This window comes from Chiroxiphia lanceolata, chromosome 18 (assembly GCF_009829145.1).
Source record: "Chiroxiphia lanceolata isolate bChiLan1 chromosome 18, bChiLan1.pri, whole genome shotgun sequence".
NCBI lineage: Eukaryota > Metazoa > Chordata > Aves > Passeriformes > Pipridae > Chiroxiphia > Chiroxiphia lanceolata.
In genome coordinates this window covers 3,218,267-3,235,762 of record NC_045654.1, presented here as the reverse complement: position 1 = coordinate 3,235,762, position 17,496 = coordinate 3,218,267, and the positions used below count along the sequence as shown (strand labels likewise).

Here is a 17,496-nt window from a genome sequence, read left to right as displayed (position 1 = left end):
CACCGCGGGGCCCCGGTAGCCCTTCTCCCGCTCCTGGTACTTACGTGTCCGAAGGGATCGAGGTGGTTGTTGGTGAGTTTGAGCTTCTGGAAGGAAACCAGCTGCCTCATCCAGTGGGCACCGGTAGCCGGGGAGTCGGGATGCACGTACAGCCTCCCGGGCATGGCCGGCTCTGCCTTGCCCGTCACCGACCTGCGTGGGGACACAGGACTGAGCTCCGGGCACGGGGGGGCTGCCCTTGGGCTCCTGTTCCCCACCCATCCCCTCCTGGGGTCCCTCCCGTGGGCTCCTGTTCTCTCCATCCATTCCCTCCGGTGGAATCCCTCCCGGGGGTCCTGTTCTCTCCATTCATCCCCTCCGGTGGGATCCCTCCCGTGGGCTCCTGATTTCCCCATCCATCCCCTCCCGTGGGCTCCTGCTCTCCCCGTCCAGCCCCTCCGCTGGGATCCCTCCCGGGGGTCCTGCTCTCCCCATCCACCCTCTCCGGTGGGATCCCTCCCAATCCATCCCCTCCGGTGGGATCCCTCTCGTGGGCTCCTGTTTTCCCCATCCAGCCCCTCCGGTGGGATCCCTTCCGTGGGCTCCTTCTCTCCCCGTCCATCCCTTCGTAGGGTCCCTCCCGTGGGCTCCTGCTCTCCCCATCCACTCCCTCCGGTGGGATCCCTCCCGTGGGCTCCTGCTCTCCCCATCCAGCCCCTCCGGTGGGATCCTTCCCGATCCATTCCCTCTGATGGGATCCCTCTCGTGGGCTCCTGTTCTCCCCATCCACCCCCTCCGGTGGGATCCCTCCCGTGGGCTCCTGCTCTCCCCATCCAGCCCTTCTGGTGGGATCCTTCCCGATCCATCCCCTCTGATGGGATCCCTCCCGTGAGCTCCTGTTTTCCCCATCCACCCCCTCCGATGGGATCCCTCCCGTGGGTTCCTGCTCTCCCCATCCAACCCCTCCAGTGGGATCCCTCCCGTGAGCTCCTGTTTTCCCCATCCATCCCCTCCCGTGGGCTCCTGTTCTCCCCATCCATTCCCTCCTGGGGTCCCTCCCGTGGGTTCCTGCTCTCCCCATCCACCCCCTCCGGTGGGATCCCTCCCTCTCAGGTGCTCGGTGCCCGGACGGTCGCGCCGTGCTTGGGGAGAAAAGGCATTTCAAACAGCGCTCGGGAATTACTGAGCTCCTTGGCACCTTTCCCGTCGGAGATGGCTCTCGCTGCTTCCCCGTTTAACCCCATCCTTCCCCCTTTCCCTAATTCCCGGCACTCAAGCCAGGAGCAAAGTACCAACTCTTAAAGATTTTCCCTTCCTTAATATCACTGAACTATCGGCTCCACAATCGCCAACAATCTCATCGTCAAACAGGATTAGTTATCCTTCGCTAATTGCGACAGACTTTTCTCCTTTTTTTTCTTCTTTTTTTCTTTTTTTTTTTTTTTGGATGCATTGCTCTCCCAAGGACTGTGGGAACATCCCGTTACGCTCAGGTGAGGCTCCTGTAGCCCAGCATCTCTCTTTTGCCCGGGGAAAAAGAAGGACGAGCCGCTGACTGAAGGATATCTCCCCACCAGGCAGCCCCGAGAGCCCGACACAGAGGTCTCCTCCCTCCCCCTTTCCCCCACGCGTGCATACCATTTATTATCTGCAAATTTGTATCTGTGGTCATCCGCTGGTACAATATCCATCAACAGGATGTACTTCGTCTTTGGATTAAGTCCAGTGACCTTCACTTTGTAACTGGGGAACATACGCCTGTTAAAAAAAAAAAATAAAATAAAATAAAAACACAAGTATAAAAGGAGCGAAAAGCAAGTTTACCAAGGTGGTTTCAGAGCGTGTTTGCGAGGAGGAGACATAGAGGAGGGGGTCATTTAACCAAAGGGCAACGCCACCCTCTCGGCTGGACCTTCCCGAAAGGCTCGGGTAGCGGAGGGTGCACCCTCCCCTCATGTTTGGGTGCCGCTGATTCCCCCTCCAGCTCCCGACCGAGGCGAGCCCGGTGATTTTTCGAGGCGGAATCGCAATTTCGACGCCGGCGGATTTATTTATCCACCTACTCGTGTGCCTGTGCGTGTTTCGACTAATTATTTGTTTCGCCAAGGCTCCAGCTCCCCCTTCGTTGAACAAATCTGACCGTGAGAACTTTTGGGAGCAAGTTGCTTCCCTCTGTCCATAAGCCGCTGGAACAGGAGGGGAGATTTGCCAACAAAAAAAAAAAAAAAAAAAAAAGGTTTTCAAAAAGTTAAAATATAGATATTTCTAGAAAAATATGTATATTTTTATATATTTCTTGAAATACATGTATTTATAGAAACACATATTATAGAGAGAGAAATGTATACGTTTAAATTCGTATATATTAATCACTTCTATGCCTATCAATGGTTCTGTGGGCAGATAAGGACGAAAAAAAGCCCTCCACGCACTCAGGTGTAAAGAGCAAACCTATGTGCAGCCGTGAGCGCCTCCCGAGCCACCAGCAAACACACCTGACAAATCCTTGGAAACCCTCGGATACACACAAGACAGGGGCTTTTCGAAATATTTTCCATTACTGCAAGGCAGGGACTTAAAACACTGCTGTTATTTCAGTTCGAAGCTTTCCAAATATTTAAAAATAAAGCAGATGAAAATGTAGCCCTGGACTTAAAACACGCATAAACAGAAAAAAAAAAAAAAAAAAAGAAAAAGAAAAAACCCACACCTCTAAAAATACTGAGCTCGAGGCTCGGGATCTTATCGCTGCCGTGAGGCACCTGGGCCGGGCTTTAATTCGGTTGTAAAAAGGTGAGAGGGGGTGGAAAGCGATCAACGGAGAAAACGGGGGGTGAACTTTAAAGTTTTAAGGGAGAAAAAAGCGAATTCCACCTGAAGATCGGTCTGTGACTCCGCCGCCAACACCTGAGCAGCAGGACCGTGGATTTCGCCAACGATAAACGTGGGGAATTCTAGAAATAAGGAAACCTATCCCGTCTCTCCCCTCGAGCCCCTGCACTGTAAATGTCTGTTTTATTGCTCTCCGGACGAGATTTCTGTCCCCGGCGATATTTGTTTGAAATTTCTGCAAGGTGGTTTCTGTCTCCCTTCTAGAGTTGTCTTTTTTTTTTCCCCTGTGAACCGGGTTTTTTTCGGGAGGTCCCTGCACCGGCCTTATTCCCCCCCCCCCTCTTCTTCATACCACGTCCCCTTGGCCACAAACCCCTTCTTTAAAACCGATTTTTCCAGCAGCAGCAGCGAGATTCAAGGGGAATGCGAGACGTGAGACAGATCTATTCGCTAAAACTTCATCCAACCAGCTCCATATTTTTTTTTTCCCTCCCTCTTCAGGCAAATTTTGGAAGACCACAACAAATACCAGATGACAGAGCAAAATGAAAGTTTGACTCTGCCTTGTTTATTCTGCCCTTACAATCTAAAACTACTACTATTGCTACGCGTGGAGGGGTGGGGTTTTTTTCCCCCCCTTTCTTCAAGTATTCTAATTTAAAATTACAACGAAAAAGCCTCCCTCGGGCTGCCCCCAGTTTGCCGGTGGGACTAGAGAGACTCTTTCACTGGGTCTCGCTGGCCACTCTTCAATTTAACAGATTAATATTAAGGATAATGTTAAACCCCCTCCAACACACGCTCATACAAATATAAATATCTGCGGATCAGCTTTACTAAGCCGGTCATGGAATCGATTATAGCCCCAATAAAGTTGGATTTGCGAGGCTGTATATTTTTCCTACACACCCACGCGGATAAACACACATATAGAAATGTTACGTCCGCAAATAAATAGCATGTGGATCTATCTCTGCATCTAAACAGCTTTGCTATCGCTATATAAACAGTAGCTAAAGACCGCATACACTTTTAAATGGGGTGCGTGGGTGTGCTGGGAATATTCACCTCAGTGTGAGCAAAATAAATAAGAAACTCTGTCAAACAGCATAAAACATTTTTTTAAATGCAGAAGGGCCTATCTGCTAATAATAATAATAATAATAATAATAATAAAATTAATAATAATTATAGCCCACCGAGCTGCTCTAAACAAGGTTTGTTTTTGGCCAAGTGGTTGCAACTCGCGTTCTGCTGGAAAGTTTCCAAAGGCCTGAAATTGGGATTAACGATCCAACTGTTCTGGTTAAGAAAGAAGCCAGAAGAAACAGTTTCTCCTGAACATATCCGGGCAGGGAGGGCTCTCCATGGCCGGGCAGGGCTCTGAGGGTGCTCTCGGTCCGAGGGGGGGGTCTCGGACACGAGGGACGTGACTGTCGCGATGTCAGGGAGGTGGACACGCACCCCCATCCACGCGGCTGCGATTTCCCCCACCCCCCCCAGCAAACACGCCGGGGAACGCGGACACCCCTCCCCTCTTACCTCCCGGCCTTCGTTATGATCATCTCCGTCCCCACCTCGTGGAACTTCAGCCACAGCTCCCGTTCGTGCAAAAACACCTTGATGCCCTCCATGCCCTGCGGAGGGGGAGGCACAGAGCGTCAGCCCCGAGCGCTGCGGGGACAGCCCCGGCGGGAAGCTCGGAGGGGAAAGGCCCCGGAGCTCGGGGCATTCCCGGGAAGGTCCTGCCGCAAAGCCGGGGAGAGAGAGGGGGATTTCAGGCCGGAGCGCGGGGATGCTGCTCAGGGAGGGCCTGGAACAGGGTCCTGCGGGCCTCGGTGCTCCTGGGGCGGGGAGGCGATGGGAAGGAGCTCCCAGAGCCGGCTCCGACCGCATCCTCCCGGAGCAATCCCCCAGCGCTTCGGCCCAGCTGCTCCCGGAGCCAGCCGGAGGAGATTTATACCCTCCCACGAGCGATTTCCACCCGCCGGCTGCGCTCTGCAAGCCAGGGCGGCGCGGGGTGTTACTCTGCTCCCCTCGCCGCCTTATTTTCTCTCTTTCCCCCGGCCCACACCACCCAAAAAACTGCGAGCCCCCCGGCTGGGGCAGATGCCACCGGGGGGACAACACATCCCTGCACCAAGCCAAGCACACGATTCCCCCCACCCCACCTCAAAACGGAGCCAAATCGCCCCGTCAAACGCTTCGAGGGTTGGTTTCCAAAAACAAGCGGTGGGACCAGTCCCTGCGCCCACCCCGGCCCAGCCGAGCCTCCTGCCCGCACCCACAGCGGGCTGGGGGGTTCCACCGGGGGGTTACCTGCCAGGGGAGAAGAGGGGCTCTCCGGGAGGGCTCCACGGCCGCCGAAGGAAAGGGAATCTCGGTGGAAAAGCCCCTCTCCCCGCCTTTCTCCCTCCCCGCGTTCCCAGGGCTGCCCCGAGCCGGCTGGGGCCGAGCGCCGGGGGACGGCTCCGAGCACCGGGAGCTCCCGGGGAAGGAGAAGCCGGGGGATGGCCTGGCCCGCTGCACCCTCGTCCTGCCCTCCTCGGGAGTCCTCCGGGAGCTGCAGCGGGTGGGGCCCGGGTGGGATCCCACGCGTGTCCCGGCAACACGCAGCACCAGGGGGGCGAGGGCTGATGGAGGGCACGAGGGGCACCCCAAGGTGTGTCGGGCACCCCAAGGTGTGCCTGGCCCCCGGGTGGCTACGGGGGTGCCCACGCGTGACAGCAGCTGCCTGCCCTCAGTGCCCGTTGCGTGGGTATGGGCTGTATCTGTGTCTGCCTGCCTGGCTGGACAAGGGGTGCATATACACACAAATAAATACATATCAATTTATATCTCACACTATACATTTACATCTTACACAAATACGCACGGGCACAGCAAAGACACACTCTGTGTCTGTTCACACGTGCATTTGGACACCCACGCGTGGGCGCTTGTGGGGGGTGTGTCTGCTGCTGCCTCAGCGGGTTCCCCTCTCTGGTATTTTGGGTGCTTTTCCCCGCGTGCCCCTCCACGCGCCCCAACATTCGCACCCGCAGCTTTAGCGCTTGAGCACGACCTTAAATAACACTCAGGCAGGATGAGGCCCGCGAGCAGGTGAAGCTTTTCGCCCCCGTGGGGCCCAAAATGGCTCAACCACCCGGCTGGGGGGGGACAAAAAAAACCGCGGAGAAAAGGGGAAAATAACACCAAAAAACCGAAATAACCAGGGGGTTGAGGAAGAGGAGTGCCGGTCCTTCCTTACCTGCTGGGTGAAGGCTGCCTGGGGGGAGGTGGGGGACTTGCTGGTGGCCCCCAGCTGAGTGTCCTGCTTGGCTTCAGCCTGGAGCTCCTTGGCCTCCGAGTCCGCCGGCGTGGTGGGGAGCCCGAAGCCTTCCTCGCTATCCGCCATGTTACGAGCTTCCTTCGCCGAATCCCCCACTGCAGGCACACATCGGGGAGAGAGCAGAGATAAGAGACGCATAAGTCAACGCTGACGTTTAATAAAATATATATATATATATTGCTATAGCTCCGCGCCGGGCTGCCCGGCAATCCCGCGACTCACTTCCAGCTGCCCGGGGAGGGAACGAGGCCCTTTAACTTTGGGAGAGGGAGAAATAAAGACTTTTATTTATTATCGCAGCCCGCAAGGGATGATAGGATTTGGGGGGGTGTTGGGGGGTGGAGGGGGGGGGGGTGGAGAGGGAGGGGAAGGGGGAGGCGGTATTATTGAATGCATCTTTTGGAAAAGGTAAACAGCGTATTTTAGGGCCGGCCGGCAGGACGCGGGGAACGAGGCACCCGAGGGGCTGGGGACCGGCCAGCTCATCGCACAAATGACTCGGGAGGTCGAGGGGTCCGGGGGGGGGCGACAGAGCCTCCCCCGTGTCTTCACCAACTCCAATCCCCCCGGGGGGTTTAAAGTCCCCACTTTCCTCCCAGGGAAGTAGGAGCTTCCACCCCGCTCCAGTTTCGACCGGGAGAACACCACCGGCACGCGAGGCCGCTTCTATCACCCCGTTTTCAAAGAAAATGCAACTTCTTTCCTCTCTTATAAACATGGAAATAAATTAATAAATAAATAAATAAATAAATAAAAAGACTTTTCTCCCCTTACCCCGGGCAGTCGCAAGAAAAGCAAAGGATGGACGAGATAATTAAAATACATATAAAAATAAATCAATCGGACGAGACACTGTGCAAGGTAATAATGTGCACTCGGCTGGTGAACGGGGGTTGGTGGTGGAGAAATTGGGGCTGCAGTGAACTAAACCATGACATTTAGGGTAAAACTACACCAGCGGAGTAAAAGAGCTTTAAAAATAGACGGTTCCTATCTAATGCGAGTAACCATAGCGAATTTTAAAAGCACTATTTTGCCTTAGCTTTAAAGGCTCTATCAGGAATGGTAAAAGTTTCACAGCAGCGCCAGGAAAAAAATAAATAAATAAAAGCAAATGAATTATCTGTTAGTTAGGGGGTTTTTTTTGTTCTTAAGAAGTACAGAGTTTTAGTAGCTTTAAAAAAAAAATCTTTCTTGCATGTTTCGAAGAAGGGGATTCACTTTTGAAAGGCCAAGCATATGGAGGCAATATTGGGTTTAAATACACGAGGATGTTTTTAAAGGAGTTTTTCGCCCTGCAACAATATTTGAAAGCTGTTAAAAATAAGAGAGAGCGAGGGGGGGAGGAACAAAACCTCAATTCTCCTTTAAATGCAAAAGAAAACTGGGAGTGGAAAGGGGGGGGGGGGAGAAATGATCTTCCCTGCTAGTGGTGGGTAATATATACATGCACGTATATATAATTTAAAAGGACAAAAAGCGAAGGGACCGCAGGTCCGCACCTCTGGAGCTCCAGATCATACCCAGACGCGGCCCGCGCTCCCTCCCTCCCTTCCCAGAGGCTCTTTTCCCACCGCACACCCGCCGGCGACCGACCGAGGGGCGAAGCGAAACCGCTGCGAGAGCGCGGAAAAGTGCGCGGGGCGCTGCGGGAGCCGCTACCCCGGGCCCGGGCCCAGCCCGCGGCGGCAGAGCCGCAGCTCTAGGGACCATTTAAGGCTTTTCTCTTCCCCTCCTCCTCCTCCTTTTTTTTTTTTTTTTTTTTTTTTTTCCCCCTGGACTGTTGTGGTGTGTTGTTTGCTTTTGGGTTTTTTGTTTTGTTTTGTTTTTGTTTTTTTTTTTGCTTCCTTGGGAAGTGCCGGTTATCCATTTTTCAATCGATTTCCCTCCAGCTTGGAGCTATTATTCCCCCCGAGCTGGCGAAGCTAGCGGGGAGGGTGAGGGAAAATAATACAACTAAAAAAAAAAATAAAAAAAAATAAAGCATGTTTATTAAAACAAAGAGGGACTCGGCCATGGCAGCGCAGCCCTCCCCGGTGCTCTCCGCTCCCAGACATAATTAAGCAGATATAAAGATAATAATAATTTTAAATACGCGAGCGTGACGACAAAAAATAACCCGACAACTACGAGCAATTGGCGATCCGTGGCTTCTAATTTTTTTTCCCCTTAAAAGAGCTCGTGAGAAGAAATGGAGCTTGACAGAACCAGGCCGCGGCGGCCGGCTGAAAAAATGCATCTTGCTTTGCTAAAATAACGCCAAGTGGGTTCGCGGGAGGAAAAAAAAAATAAAAGGGGGCGAATAAAAAATAAAATAAAATAAAATAACCACCCGCTCTGCTTTTGTTCCAGCTTTGCCCCGTCTCACCCCCCCCCCCCTCCCCAAGCCCCACACACCGCGGCGGGAGCTCTGGGGAGAGCGGCCCCCCCCTCCTTCCCCTGCACACCCCCCCCCCGTCTCCCGAGGCCTCGCAGCTCCTCGGCGAAGGAGCGATTTGTGGCCAACAATGCCCCCAACGAGCCACTTTCGCTCTGCCTCGGTCAGGCACCCGCACACCCAGATTACAGACCCCGACGGACATACATGGCAATGGAAGAGCTGTTACCTTGCTTGTTGAATTCCATGCAATCAATGCATCTCCATATAAATAATGTGTGTGTCTATTTTCCCCGTTTGCAATGGAAATTACAATGGGATCAGGCTTCTCGTGTGCATATTTCCTTTTATTTATTTATTTGCGGATCAGCATGTGAAAACCCAGCCTGGAAGAAAAAAATCTATCCAATGCAAGCCTGCTTCTCTCCCTCTCTCTCTCTCTCTCTCTCTCTCCTGCTCTTTCCAAACACTTCCAGGTTGTCAGACGCACTAGAAAGGATCCTGAGAGCAAGATAAAACCCCCACCCCCACCCCTTTCTCAGCCTGATCTGGAAGACGCGGTTCTCCCCAGCCCTACTCTTTCTACTCCCCACCTAAAAATAATTAAAAAATTAAAAATGGTAATTAAAAAAAAAGAAGAAAGAAAAAAATTAGGGAGAGGGTGAAAGAGCGGGAAAAAAAAAAAAAAAGAAAACAGCACCTTCTCGGGAAAAGAAAAAAGAAGAGACAAGAAAAAATAAAAGTTTCGGGTGGCTCCTCCGGGCAGGTTCGCGGCGCTGCCGCGGTGGCTGCGCGGAGCCGGGCGCGGAGGAGAGGAGAGGAGCGCGGAGGTGACGTGGGCTCGTCCAGCTCCGTTCGCCAAGTGCCGGGACCCACTGCCCAACCAGCTGGGATCCTGCTCCGGAGAGACTCCCTCTCACACAGCCCTCCCTCCCGCCCCCTCCCCACCCCCCCCCCCAAACCTCCTTTTCCAGCCTATTTTTCTGGCCGGCAAACAAGAACAAGGCACAAAGACAATCATCAAACTCCCCAGCAACCCTCCCCCTTCTCCTTTACCTCCTTCTCCGCTCCCTCCCTCCCTCCCTCCTCCATCCATCTCTCCCAACCAAAGAGAAAATTCAGCGCCTGGGAATATCCCGCTCCCCCCCCCACCCCTTAAAATAAATCCCTGGCTCCGCTAAGCTCGCACCACCCCCAGTTCCCCCCTCCCGCCCTCAAAGGCAGCCCAGAGGTGGGGTTTTAAGCCCAGCTCTATGTTCGCTAGTGCTCACAGAGGCCTTTTATCGGGGGGCTGGGGGGGGGGGATCCCCCCTAAATATATTCTCCTAAGGGGTATAACCCCCCCCAAAAAAAGGGATGAAACGCGGGGGCGAGCGGGACCGAAACCCAGCGGAGGCGGCCCCGGGGGGTGTGCGTGGGGCTGTGGCCCTTGTCCCCGCTTCTGGTCGCATCCAGGCTCCTTCCCCTGCCCTTTCCCATCCTCTTCCTCACCCCTCACCGCTCTGCCACGGCCGAGGGCCGCAGCCCCCCGGAGCTCAAATAATCAACCCGTCAGCGAGGAGCGGGGCTGTGGGTTTATCTGCATCTTCCTTCGCTCCCTTTTTTTTTTTTTTCTTTTTTTTTTTTTTTTTTTTTTTTTTTTTTTTTAATGTATTATTGGGAGGGTAAAGTTGAATAGGTCAGCGCAGGGTAAACAGCCTCCCTGTCGCATTCTGCAGGCTGAAGAGAACCAGATTGGTGAGGCGGATTTTTGATAAGACTCGGAATAAATGGCATGGTTTAGATCTGCTCTGCCCACCCTCCTCTCCTGCTGCCCCCACCCTCTTCTCACCGCTCTGTCCCGTCCCCCCCCCCCCCCCAAAAAAAAAAAAATCCTTCACTCTTTTCTGTCTCTCGGTAATTTTTTTTTTTCTTTTTTTTTGGGCATTTCGAGGAAGTTTTCAGCAAATCCACCCTCGCTCCCAGCGCTCGCGGGGCGCGATAACACCGGAGCCCTCTGAAAGTTGGAGGTGAGGAAGGGAAAAGTCCGGGGGCGAGCGGCTACTGGGGAGGGGGGCGCGTTTGTGGGTGTAGTTTGGCATCTCCCAAACCCTTCCCATGTGCACGCCAGTTCCAACAGCTACTTGAGAAGAAACAGCCAACAGTAAACGGTTGCAAATAAGAATAATAAAATAACTGCACTTGTAGCCGCAGAGAATAAGCCAGAGAATGCTACTTAAACAAACAGAGCAAAGCTTGTCCCATATTTCATTATTTTTAGAGGGGAAAGGAGCCGTGGAGCCCTTCCAAACACAAATAAACCAGGGAGAGAACCGGGCGGTTGTTCCCCCGCGGGGAAGGCGGCGGGAGCGGCCCCGGCCTGGGGAAAGCGGGGAAAGGCCCCTTTCCCTCGCCTGGGCTCTGCTCCGAAAGGTGCAAATCAAGGGGGAAAAGGCGGGGGGGGGGGGGGGGGAAAAGGATGTAAAGCAGGGAATATAAAGCGGGAATGCCGGGGAAGCACGCGGTGGGTGCAGCCGGCCCTGCACCGCACGTGTGCTGGGAGCATCCCCCCCAAAGCGTCCAGCTCGCCCCAAAAGAAGAGGCTTTTCTCTTTAGGAAAGAAAAGGAAGCAACGAGGAAGAAAGGTTTCTCGCAGCTGCTGGCGAGAGAGAGCACGAGCTTCCCTCCCCTCGCCGGAAAGAAAGGGAAAAGTGAAAATCCCTGAAGTTTGGAAGAGCGAACCCGAGCACGGCCGCTGCCTGGGAAAGCACTCACCTCTCCAGTGCCAAACTAGCTCTCAAACACCTTGAAGACAAGTTGAAAACGATGCAAATAAATCGAATTTATTTCCGTCTGCAGGTTGGAGGGGAGGGGGGGGGGGAGTTGGAGAAGGAGGGAAAGAAAAAAAAAAAAAATAAAGCAGCCGAAGAAAAAGACGGCAAATCCCGGCTCCCCAGGACTGGAATGTCAAGGCAAGGAGCCTTCCAGCTAGAAGCCGATTTGTGGTCTCAGACAAATTAAATATTACTGTTTATTACCAGCCATACTCCGATAAAATAAAGAGAGTTCAAGGCGATAGCTGCTATCTCACGAGCTTTGCTCCTATAGGACACGGAGACGTCACCAACCACGCAACTGGCCTATTCTGTCATGGTTGACTGCAGCAGTAATGGAAGGTTAATTTGTATTATTCTCCTCTTTTTAAAGCTCTATCAGTGAGATTCCTGGCGCTTTCCCTCCCCTACCCCCCACCCCCAGAGAAATCCATCCACTGCAACGCAAAATCCAGCGAGGCTGCGCGTGTGTGCAATCTCTGTGTGATGCCTCTGTGTACATATACACATAAATATATATATTCACACGCCGAGAAGTACAAGACAGACGTATATAGGCGGGTGGGAGGGGGTGTATATCATATATGAGTGTGTACCACCGAAGCAGGCTGGAAACTTTGGGAAAACCCGCTCAGACCCGGAACGGAAAATGGGGAAACCAGTAACAAAGCTCCCGCTGCACCAGCAGAAGCCAAATTAATGCAACGGTGTTGGCATTATTCAGCTTAATTTATTTTTCTAAACAAATAATCTTATTAGGGCGAGCAGGAAACTTGCCCACTGGATTCTTAAGCGCCTCTGGAAGCGAGCACGCTGGGCTATATATAGTAAATGATAACCTGGTTATTTGTACGGATTCAAGGGTGCTTCGAGAACCGATTATTTGCTCTGATTTAAAAAAAAATGGAGAAAAAAAGAAAAGGAAAAAAAAATTAGTAAATCGAGGCGATTATTTGCCAAATGAGATTGACAAGGGGGAAAAAAAAAAAATCAAAACCCTCCAGATCCCTCCAAGTGCAGCCAGTGGCGGCAGAGGCGCCGCCGGCTCTGCCCCCGTGTCCCAGCTCTCCCTCAACCTGAAGGAATTTTGGGATGCACTCGCGGCCGCTGCAGGGAGATTTCACCAAAAAATAAAAAAAATAATAATTAAAAATTACCAAAAAAAAAAAGAGAAGAAAAAATACACCCCCCCAAAAATATAAATATGTTAAAACGTTGCTTCCTCCAACAGAAAAAGAGAGGAGGAGAAATAGGGCGAAAGAAAATAAAGAGGAACACCTAAGGGAGAGTGAGAGGAGCTGGAGGCTGCAAAGGTGAGTGTTGCCAGCAGGGACCCCGGCCCTGCTCCAGCCGAGGGGCTGCAGGCAGCCATCTCCCCACAGCCCGGGCAAACCCTGCCTGCACTTCCCGGCTTGCCCAGGCTGAGCTCTGCCGGCGCCCGGGGAAGCCAGGCCTAAAGGAAAAGAACCAGCGTGGACGGCGGAGAAAAAAAGAAAAAGGAGGAGGGTCGGAGGTGGAAAAGCCCCCCTTGCCCTGATGCGCCCCATTTGCTGGATCTGGCCGCGCTCCTGAGCTCGGAGACCTCCCAAATAACCGAGATGGGAGAAAAAAACCCCACTGAGTGGGATTCTCCAGCTGGCACCGACTGCCCGAAGGTGCTGGAGCTGCCAGAGTAGGATAAGATCTTACCCAAAAGCAGAAATAAAATTCTCTCCCCCGCAGCCGACAGCCCGACCCCACCTCCTGCTGTCCCCTGAGGTCCCCCCGGAGCCCCCGAGGCGGCTCCAGCCGAAGGATTGGGATCGTTCTCCCCTGCCCGCCCGGGCACCGCTCGCTCTCGGCCTCCGAGCCCTGAACCGCCCGGATCCCTTTGCTGGGAACCCACCCGGGTTATTTTCACCCGGCCCCGCTGAAAGACGAGGGGTAAAAAAGCCGGCCCGCGTAGGAACGCAGATAAATATAGACATATCTACACGTATTTTAAGTATAGGTGTGCCTGCGGGAGTCTGGACACACCGTTTGCAAACACGCCCCCGCACACGATGCCTCTTTGCTCCGGTCCTTCAGCAAATTTTATATCTCATGTACTTTACATATTATTTCGTTTACATGTTTGGGCCAAACGTGCAATATAACAACGGCGTGAGTGCGGAGAGCGAGAGATACACGTGAATCTACGCGTCTGTTTGTGCACCAAATATCCCCAGGAGCACAAGCCCACCCCAAAATCGCGTGGACGTGGACGTGCAGGTGACGAGACCTTCGGGCACAGCAGCATTTCTGCCAGCTCAAGCCACCCCTGCCCCATCCCCTATAGGTTTCATACGGATATTTACGTTTCACCCGCGGTTTAAACAGGGGGGGTTTTTTTGGGGTCCACTCAGTGGGAGTGGGAGCAAATCCGCGCACCCGCAGAAGGCGGCCGAGGGGATGGATGTGCACGCACCGCCTGCACGCCACACTGCCCTTATATATATATATATTTATATGTTCGAGATATAAATATCAATCCTCCCATATGCAGCCACGGCCCCAGACACCGTGGGCACTTACCTATGTGGGGTGCTCGGCTGGGCCCCCCCCCAGCCCTGTGCGGCCCCCCCAGGCTGGCTGCCGGTGGTTCAGCTCCTCAGCGCAGGATCCGGGAGCGCAGGATCCGGCCCCGGGGAGCCCCCGCTTTAGGGGCCCGCATGGCCGGAGCCCTGCACAGCCCCTCTGCCCTCTCGCTCCCTTCGGAGGGTGTCCCTCGCCCTGGAGGTTTCTCCTTTCGGGTTTTCCCCGGGAGGGGTGGAGGGAGGGGGGGGGATGGCCGGGGTGCTGGCTCGCAGTGGGGTCGAGGTGTCAGCAGTAAGAAATAGTGCCGAGCGTGAACTCGCTCGCTCGCTCCCCCCACGCGCACACCCCTTTAAAATCACTTTTTGGGTCGGCTTAACCAAATCGAAGAGGCTTTTGCCTTCCTCCCGCGGCTCCTCGGCAGCCACCCTGCCCAGGGACGGGGCAGCGCGGCCGCCCGGCTTGTGAAATACAGAGACATCAGCAGTTTTGGCTTCCCAACTCTCTCTCTTTTTTTTTTTTTTTCTTTTTTCCTCCCACATTTTCACAGAGACTGAGCTCCCTCATAGCAGGGATTATTTTTTTCCCTTCCATTTTTAGATAATTTACTTCCCCTCTCCGACCACTTCTCTCTTCTTTTATTTCTTACTCCCCTTTGTTGGCCGCGTTTCGCTTTGGCGAAATGCTCACCTGGGAGAAAACAAGTATTTAAAATAATCATCCTCTCTGGAAGTATTTTGGTCCGTTCACTTGTTGGGGGTGTTTTTTGTGTGTTTTGGAGGGGTTTTTTTCTCCTAATTTTTCTCTATTTTTTTTTTTTCTAAATTACGGGGGCAAGGGCTGACTGCCTTGATCTGAGGCTTTATCAACAAAATATTCGTTTCAAAGTACCGCCAATACAGTTCTCTCGTGTCAATATTTCCATTACAAAATCCTGCATTTAGTGCTCTAGAATTTCTTACTTAGACGAGCCTTCGGGGTTAGATACCTGGGTCGAGCTTTTTTATGATTTTTTTTTTTTTTTGAATTACAGGTGAATAACGTTTTTCTTTTAAAGTTTGTGGTTTCGGCTCTTTTTTTTTTTTCCCTCGCCCTTCTGGCTACTTTAAGAAAAAAAAAGAAAAGGTTTTCAATTAAAACCCGTTCCCTCCCTCCCTGCAGCCCATTAATTTCCCAGGCCAACTCCGGGCTTTAAAATGGTGACGAAAATGAAAAATAAGGAGCCGGGCAGAGGCAGAGCTTGGCGTGGCGCGGGCACTGCGCTGGCCTCCCACGCGTGGGAAGGAGGTCCCTTTTTCTCCTAGACGGTGGGCAGGACGAGAGAGTCCCAAAATTAAGCTTGGAGCATCCCTGGAGCTAAAGGGATCTGTTCTCTTTTCCCTCTCTCCCGGAATTAACTGCAACCCGGGGAGACAGGGCTCGACCCCCTCCCCAAATTTTCCTGTGCTGTTCACAAGAGGGATTAGGTTGCATTTCTCTTTCCCTCCCGTTGCCACCGGGTGATTTTTTGGCACAGGGTGCCCAAAGGATCCCCCTCCCCGATCGACGCCCGATGCTCCTGATGGAGAGGGGCGCGTTATCCCTCCCGGGATGGACAGGCTAATCTGCTCTTACCAAACAGGGTGCCAGTCAGGGCGTTATCGCAGCCCCGGAGGAGAAAATAAAGGCAGATAAGGCCTTCGCTCTCGCCCTGGGAAGAAACTAATGGGGGCAAGAAGGGGGAAAGTCCTCAGAGCCCCCCGTGCCTTTCTCCCTGGGAGTGATCTTGCCGTGACCTTGAAGGGGGGGGGCGGAGGCGGGAGGTGGGGAGGGGAGCCCGAACCCGAAGGTTTGGAATCGCGCGCTGATAAAAGGCCGCACGAGCAACACCTGTAAATGTTCTTTCCTTCCCCTACACCCCCCTACTCGTGCCCCGGCTCTCCGGGGGACAGGAGCCCTGGGCGGGGGGGACATCCACGCGGATCCCTCAGCCCGGCAAACTTTCTTCCTCCTTTTCTTTCCCACTCGTTTTTCTTTCCCTCTTTCCTCCTTCCCAGTCCACCTCGCCTTCTTTCGTCCCCTTTTCCCGTTTCTCTCCCCTTCTCTCGCCCCCGTTCGCTTTCCTTCCCCTGCCCCAAATAACGCAGAGCGACAGCGCAGCCCGGCCGACCTGTTGTGCCAATATTATCCTCGGAATTAACAAATACCCACAAGTTTTGGGAGCCGGAGACACTCCCAGCGAGGCAGAGGGATGGCTGAGGACCCCCAGCACGAGAACCCCGTTAACCCGGGTTCGAACAAGTACCATGGGCATCCTAAAACCCATCTTTTATCCGCTTCGGGTAAAACACAGATGACGTGAAAAACTCGAGCAGCTCCTCAGACGTTTTTTTCGTGTCTTCAGAAAACGTAAAGCGCCAAAAGATGTTCACAGGAGGAAGAGAGAAGGAAAAAAAAAAAAAGAGCATTTCCCCTATGTAGGGATCTGTCCCTTGGGCCAGGGCTGGATGAGGCCCCAAACCTGAGGGCCCTGAGCTACCCGGGTACAGAAGATAAATCGGATTTTGAGGGTCAGAGCCCCACGGGTGTGCGGGGAAACACCAGCGATATGGGCATCACCCTATCCTGCTTTCCAAATTCCACTTCTGAGGGTAGCAAGCAGCTTCCCTGGAATGCTTTTCCACGCAAACAGAGGTGGGGAAGGGGGCTGAATATCTGGGTGCGATGGGTGCTGTGCTGGTGCTGGCACTTGGCGTGGTGAACCTGATTTTTTTATGAGCCCACGTGCGCCTCCATCTCCACAAAGCTGTAGATTTGTACCTGTTCCCCGGATATTAAGTGTTCGTGCCGGATACGCGTTTATCTGTTTTGGTCTAGGTGTGGAAGTGGTTGTGGGCACCAAAAAAAAAAAAAATCCTGCTTTCACCCATTTCAGAAAATTAGAAGCTCATTTCGTGCCTGACTGGGTTTTGGGGGGGGGGGGGGCAGACAGGCGTGTTTACCTGCTCCTGTGCGTGTCTGCCAGCGCATTTTTAGGTGCTGTAAGCTCGAAAATCGTTCTTTTCCAACGAATAATTCTTTTTTAGGGGGAAGGAGCTCTCGAATCCCTGCTCAAAACCCTCCCTCGGCGGAGCGCGGAGCCCCGGGCGGGACCTGCGGGGCCGAGCCCGGTTCCCCACCCCGAGGCTGCGGGCACAGGAGCCGCCAACCTCCCCGCTCCGGGGGCCGGAGCAGCCGCCGTTCAAGACAATGTCTATTTTCTGTCATTAATAACTCGTTTCTTCCCTAAAAAAAAAAAAAAAAAAATCTCGTTTGGATCCAAGATTGTTTTTATGATTCAGTCGGACAAGACGGAACACATGTTAGTTTAAGCAGGTTCATGAAATAGCTGTAAATCAAATAAAGTTTACGAGTTTAGCAGGAAATACTGAAAAGATGAAGAAAAAAAAAAAATCCGCCGAGGCAGAGAGCAGCAGGCTGAAATAGTCGGTGGAGTTTTGTCCTGCTCTGTGTTTCTCTCTGTTCTCTTGTGCATCTTGCCGATTAAAGGCCTCGAGACCCCGTGTTGGCGCCAAGTGGCATGTTATTAATCAGTTATCCCGAGGTTCAGTCCACATAAGAGAGAAATTTAA

At 53.1% G+C, this 17,496-nt stretch overlaps 1 protein-coding gene across 1 annotated transcript in view; it reads right to left on the bottom strand.

The window, feature by feature from the left end:
• TBX5 (T-box transcription factor 5) overlaps positions 1 to 8,782 on the bottom strand; it is a 41,502-nt gene extending 32,720 nt beyond the window's left edge. Inside the window, exons 1-5 of the mRNA XM_032705792.1 lie at positions 8,749 to 8,782; positions 6,062 to 6,237; positions 4,354 to 4,448; positions 1,618 to 1,737; positions 45 to 192 (exon numbers count right to left, since the gene is read on the bottom strand). Coding sequence (XP_032561683.1) covers positions 45 to 192; positions 1,618 to 1,737; positions 4,354 to 4,448; positions 6,062 to 6,237; positions 8,749 to 8,767 — 558 coding nt within the window. The 5' untranslated portion in view covers positions 8,768 to 8,782. The remainder of the gene's footprint in view (positions 1 to 44; positions 193 to 1,617; positions 1,738 to 4,353; positions 4,449 to 6,061; positions 6,238 to 8,748) is intronic.
• Positions 8,783 to 17,496: the final 8,714 nt, after the last annotated feature.